The following is a 6,487-nucleotide window of genomic DNA, read 5'->3' on the forward strand; positions in this document are numbered from 1 at the left end:
AGGAAGATGCCATCCCCCCTCAACTCGAGTGCTGATTACGATAGGCCTATATTGTATTACGTACAAATATGTTATATTTCTAATTTTAGTAAAAGGTTGGACACACAATTAACATTACTTATAAAGTAGGCTACTCAATCATCAATGCAGAATTCTGTCATAAAGTCTTATATGCCACTCCGTTCTCCCTATTTCAACTAGGTGTGTTTGCGTTTTGTGTGTGTACACACTTGCTCAACATGGTCTGGTGGATCATCACAGGGGAATTCAGCTTCATCTGAAGAGTCAATCTGGAAAAGGCAAATTTAACAATGAGATTAGGATAGCCACAGCAAATAGAAAGTAGCTGTTTGTGGCAGCTTAAACTTAAATTACAATTGTACAGTTATAATTTCTTAACATCCATTCTCTTAATTAACTTTGTGTTTAGTGTGTACACACCATAGACTGTGTATTCATTTGATCGTCAAGGTCTCCGTCATCAGAGAATTCAGCTTCAAATGAAGGCCTTGAATCAATCTGGAATCCAGTGGACAAATAGAGGTTAGCCTAGCTGTAGAGAATTACTTCGACAAAGTGTCGCAAGGAGGCGCTCTTATTCCAGTTTTTCTTACCTCCTCGGTCGAACTTGCTGGCCGTTCCTCTGTTCTCAATTGACTTCTGTACCATCTTGTAGTTTTTGGCACAGGTATAGAAAAATCGGACAAATATCGTTAATAATTTCGTGACATTTTGCAGTTAGACGACTGTCACGGCAGACAAATGTAAACTGAAAACAACAACTGAACAACTGAAAAAGACAACTGTAAACCCGCGAGCATCTCACGCGCTGCGAATGCGGTTGTAATATGCTACGCATTCGCAGCGCCTGAGACGTCCGTTCAATATTTGACAGTCGAGTCGTGAGTTTTAGTCGTGAGTTTGCTACGGAAAAAATAAAGAAAATGCAAAATATGCACTATTTGACTTTCCGGATGAAGGGGCTGTGGACATAGGCGAAATATCATGGGTGGTAGGGGATGTAAATTTAAAAGATCCTTTTGTAACGCATAAAGTTAATTGGCCAAACAAGGGAAGGATTGTGTCATGTCCAGGACGGATTATATCAGTCAGTGGTAAGTAACACAAGTTTTTTTCTCCTTTGACTATGTTTATATAAAATATGTGCATAACTACATACATATGGTAATATTTCAAATATCACGGTAAACGTTTTCGTTTAAAAAACGTTAATTGTTAAGCTCGCAACGGTAAGGCACGGTAAAGCCCCCTAGCTCGTGGCCTATAAAGTGAGGCGCGGGAAATGTGGGGGTAGTGTGGGGTGATCTCCTACATGGCAGGCCATTCAGTGACTGGCCAGTCATCCAGCAGCTGCACAGAAGGAAAACCTGGCTTAGCCAAACAGGACCTTGTTGAAATAACAAGTAGGTATATAGAAATGAGAAAAGATGTTGGTTGAGTGATACCCTCATTCTCATGCTCATCTTTCGTGTATGTGTTTGTGTGTGTGTGTGTATTCCCACAGATGCTGCAAAGTTGAAGTTCACCTACGTAACTGATACAAACATAAAAGCATTTATACGACAAAAGCTAAACAATGCTGCCAAATTTCAGAAACAATAAATTATCAACTGTTTAAAGAAAGTTAAACTTTTGTTCTATTTTTTTTGTATTTTAGCAGTCTGTAGAAAACACTGTGTTAATGGTGGTTGTAAGCCTAATTTATGTGCAGTGAATTATTGTTACAGCACTATGGTTAAAAATGGCAACAACAAAAAGTGATGCAGTTGAAAATATCCATTAGGTAAAGTACAATGACATAGTTAAAAGAACAGCAAAATACTGCATAATGCAGTTATTGTAATGCAGTATATATAGTACTATGGTATCGTAATTGTAGTATTCTATAGCAAAATAAAAGTATAATAAAAGTTCTGCAATTTACTTCAGTAGATTGTAGTTTATGAAGTAAACTGTAGTAGTATATAATGTAGTATACTGTAGTAATAAAACTGCAGTTTTCTGTAGTATACTATAGTTTACTGTAGTAGTATATATGTGGTATACTGTAGCAATAAAACTGAAGTTTTCTGTAGTATACTATAGTTTACTGTAGTAGTATATATGTGGTATACTGTAGTAATAAAACTGCAGTTTTCTGTAGTATACTATAGTTTACTGTAGTAAAACTACTAGTAAGGTTAAAAAACACTACAATATTTACTATAGTATATATAGGGTATACTATAGTTTATTTACTATAGTAAACTATATAATTTTCTGTAGTATACTATAGTTTACTGTAGTAAAACTACTATGGTAAGGTCAAAAACACTACAATATTTACTATAGTATAGGGTATACTATAGTTTATTTATAGTAAACTATAGAATTTTTTCATGTGGGCATATTTAGCCATATTTACCTTTTTTCAGATTCCTCACATGAGCACCGTTACACTTTATGGAGTTCATCCATACTTTCAACGAGAATTTGAGTGTGCAATAAGTTATTTAAAATAATTTAAAATTAAATGTTCTGAAACTTTATGTTGTTTGTTGTCCATGCATCGAACATTGTTTAATTGCAATGTAGTATAGAAGAGCTAATTGGGAGAAAAACTGCTGAGCAAAGTAAAGGTAAATCAATACGTGTCTTCAGTGATGTAGTAATATCAATTAACCGGGAACGGTATGTTCCCGGTTAATTGCAACACTCGCTATGGGAACGGGGGGCGCAAAACTCAATCTCGCCCAAGGCTGCCAAAGGGCTAGAGCCGGCACACACACACACACACACACACACACACACACACACACACACACACACACACACACTCACACACACACACACACACACACACACACACACACACACACACACACACACACACACACAAATGCCTATATGCGCAAACACCTACGTACACGAACGGCCGATGGCCCGTCAACAGGGAATGCTTTTTTATTCCGCCTTCTACTCACGAGGGGAAACACGCTCCCGCGGAGTACCACCCACGGGGCGCGTGCTCGATTTATTCGTACCTCACACTCTCACTCTCGCTCCTTGCTAGTGGAGGGGGGGGGGGGGGGGGGGAGAGAGAGAGGGAAGACACCGGGGATGCTGAAGTGGTCCTCTCGGTGGTGACTTTTCCATCCTTTGCGAGAGCGTCATCAGTGCCACGGTCCACGGACCTGCATGCACCTCGCGGAATCACGGGGCTGTTGCGTGGAGAGAAGGGGAGGTTTTGCGAGAGAGAGAGAGAGAGAGAGAGAGAGAGAGAGAGAGAGAGAGAGAGAGAGAGAGAGAGAGAGATTTGAGGAGGGAGGGAGTGGGCGTGGGGGGGGGGGGGGAGAGAGTAAGAGAGCGCGAGCGAAAGCAGCAGCAGTAGCAGCAGAGGCTCCACGGAGGCGACACATGTCAGCCTGGCTTGGGCTGAGGAATGTACCGAATTCCACGACACGCGCGCCCGGGCTGTCCCGCGCTCTGCTGCTCGCGGCTGTAACGGCTCTGCGCTAACGTGGGGTGCGGGGGGTGGGGGGGTGGGGTTGGGGGGGTAGGACAAGACGAGACTCCCGTTACGGAGCTATAGGAAGTGGACTCGCACTGGACGGACTGTACCAGTAACACGACCCCGAGTCACCCCGGATTGATCTGTTGAGTTCGGACGCCTCGCAGATCTAGGGCAGACCTCGCAAAGTTTTCTCGATGGCGCTCGTGATGGAGCCGGTGAGCAAATGGAGCACGAGTCAGGTGGTGGATTGGATGAAAGGTAGGCTGGACAGAGGACAGTACACACGCACTCTCTCTCACACGCACACGCACACACACAGAGACAGACACACACACACACACACACGCACACACACACACACACACACACACACACACACACACACACACACACACACACACACACACACACACACACACACACACACACACACACACACAAACACCTACAGTGTACATGCATGGATACATCAATAACATTGCATCATCTGTTTGGCTGCGTGTGAGTGTGTGTGTGTGCGTGTATGTGTGCGCGCGTATTGTTCAAGTGTTTTATGTCTTAAGTATTTTTTTTACAGAAAATCGTTTTCCATGTTGCAGCATTCAAACCTGTTTCCTAGTGCTCGCTGCAGGGCAGCACTGTGCACTTCCGAGTACGGGGGATTCCCTTTAGCCCAACATCATCACAGTTTCCACCTCGACAAGTGGGGATCCGCCGCCTATATGAGAAACACCTCGATTTCAGCTAAAAAACATAAAATAATAACATGACCCTTTTAATTTACCGGCGTCCATGCAGTCTTGAATTGATAGTCTCTACTTTTATCCAATAGACGTGAATAACTTGATGGTAAATCGCTGGTTTTTGTGTGTGTGAATGGATGGGTGGGTTATCTATGCGTGGCTCCGACCAGCTGTCAGCTCAAAGCCTGGTGGTCACCGTGTGTTCCCGCCGGGATCTGCTTCAGCACAAGAGAGAGAAAAACACCTGATTTTAAAGTCGTACATTACGTTTACGTAATGAACAGAACTTGGGTGTGGGTGGGTGTGAAAGTGATTATGTGACGTTAGCAACGCAGCAAGACATTTGACGACTACCCCCCCCCCCCCCCAGCCCTATTGGGGGCCCTCTGACAGACTGTTTGATTCTCGTGTAGCTAAGTGTTTTACAATGAGCCGGAAAGCAGCACACACACAAATATTAAATCTGTATTTTGACAAGCAACCTTTTGGGTTTGTGTGAGTATGCGTGTGCACGTGTGTGCGTGTGTGCTACAATTAGGTTTACTCCACTGCATCGAAAAACAGAGATGACCAATCGTCGTTGACATTGAAATGCCGTTTTTGTCGACAATCATATTCAGTAAATTCCAACAACAAAGAATGATCCTTATCAGGATCATCATGATGTTGATGAAATTAAAATAATAAGACAAGATGGAAATTTGGGGATGATTATCATTTATGTGCATACTATATTATATAATACCACATATAATATGATCAAAATAAAAGTAGAATGCCAGGGTCACATTAACAAAGACAGGAGACTGGAAATAGCAGGAGATTCTGAGGAAATTCAGATGGTATTTAACATTTAACATAAAACAGGGATTTTACCTCACATCCTTGCCCTCACCGTCACAAAGAAGTGTCAGCCATGTTAGTTAAAGCCAAAGTTAATTGACATCGCACACACGCACAGGCCACCACCGCCATGACCGCTTCAGAACCTTAAGTGGCCATAAAACAAACTGCAAAACATCCCATAAAGCCTGTCAAGGCTACCCGAGACAGCCAGCCATCCATCCTGGTGTCTGCCGGCGCGCTTATGGCGTCTATATAAGCAGAGATTTACTCCCGCAGTGGGACCAGTCAGCCAGACTGGTGAGCAGCCGCAGCTCAGTGCAGAGGGATCTGTGTTGTACACTTTCAAACATAGACCCCTTAATATGTGTTTAATAAACAGTTCTGGAACTGGGAAGTGACATGCGTGGGTGTGTGTGTCTGTGTGTGTGTTTGTGAGTGTGTTTTTGGGGCGGATGGTGAGCTGTTCAACTCAGCCCGTCTGTGCAGAACAGCTGAGAGAGTCACGCACACACAGAAACGCACACACACACACAAACACATTGAATGTGCATGTTCGGAACAGAAGGCTCCACTTGGGCAGTTCTTACTCATGCATACATGCACACACACACACACACACTTACACACACACACACACACACACACACACACACACACACACACACACACACACACACACACACACACACACACACACACACACACACACCTTGCAATGGTATTTGGTTCATGCTTGGTCTCTGGGGTGTGTCTAGGTGACAGAGAGAAATATGATATTTTGTGTGTGTGTGTGTCTCAGAGAAAATGTGAGTGCACGTGTTTGTGTGTTTGACCTCTATGCAGTGTGATGTATTGTTCCGATTCACAGAAACCTTCTAAGGTCAACAGGTTTGTGTTGTGTGGTGACCTTGCGACAGCTAACTGTAGTGTTATCATCCCCAAGGGTTTAACTACAAATGCAGAATTGGCGCTACATTCATGGTAAGCTAGTGTTACAGCTAAACTATGTTGCTGAGTTAGCATCCCTGTGGTTTAATTACCCCATTTAGTATGGCTTTGCTTTGTTAACTTTTATAGTTATCTATTAGGGCAAAACTATGCTGTATAGTAAGCTAGGTTTAGGGCTAAACTGCGCACTGTTGAGTTGGACTAAAATACTGTAGGGATTAGGGCTGAACGATGCTGTAATTAGTGAGTTAGCTAGATTTAGAGTTATCTAGGTCTTTTTTCACTTTGCATACAATTCAGTCAATAAACATAAGCAAGCATGTGCAGTTGAGCTTTAAACACGTGTAAGATCCCAAAGGACAGAAAGTCATTGCTTAATTGTTGACCAGGGATGTGTGTGCTTGACTTTCGGCATACCTGAAACTTTCCCCATTTA

At 42.9% G+C, this 6,487-nt stretch overlaps 1 protein-coding gene across 3 annotated transcripts in view; it reads left to right on the forward strand.

Annotated features, from left to right (window-relative positions):
- Positions 1-3,358: 3,358 nt before the first annotated feature.
- The window catches only part of cnksr2a (connector enhancer of kinase suppressor of Ras 2a), a 43,965-nt gene continuing 40,836 nt past the window's right edge, over positions 3,359-6,487 (forward strand). For all 3 annotated transcript variants that reach the window (XM_030349343.1, XM_030349344.1, XM_030349345.1), the window contains exon 1: positions 3,359-3,772. In XM_030349343.1, the coding sequence (XP_030205203.1) occupies positions 3,709-3,772 (64 nt within the window). In that variant the 5' untranslated portion in view covers positions 3,359-3,708. The remainder of the gene's footprint in view (positions 3,773-6,487) is intronic.

This window comes from Gadus morhua, chromosome 23, assembly GCF_902167405.1.
Source record: "Gadus morhua chromosome 23, gadMor3.0, whole genome shotgun sequence".
Classification (NCBI taxonomy): Eukaryota; Metazoa; Chordata; class Actinopteri; order Gadiformes; family Gadidae; genus Gadus; species Gadus morhua.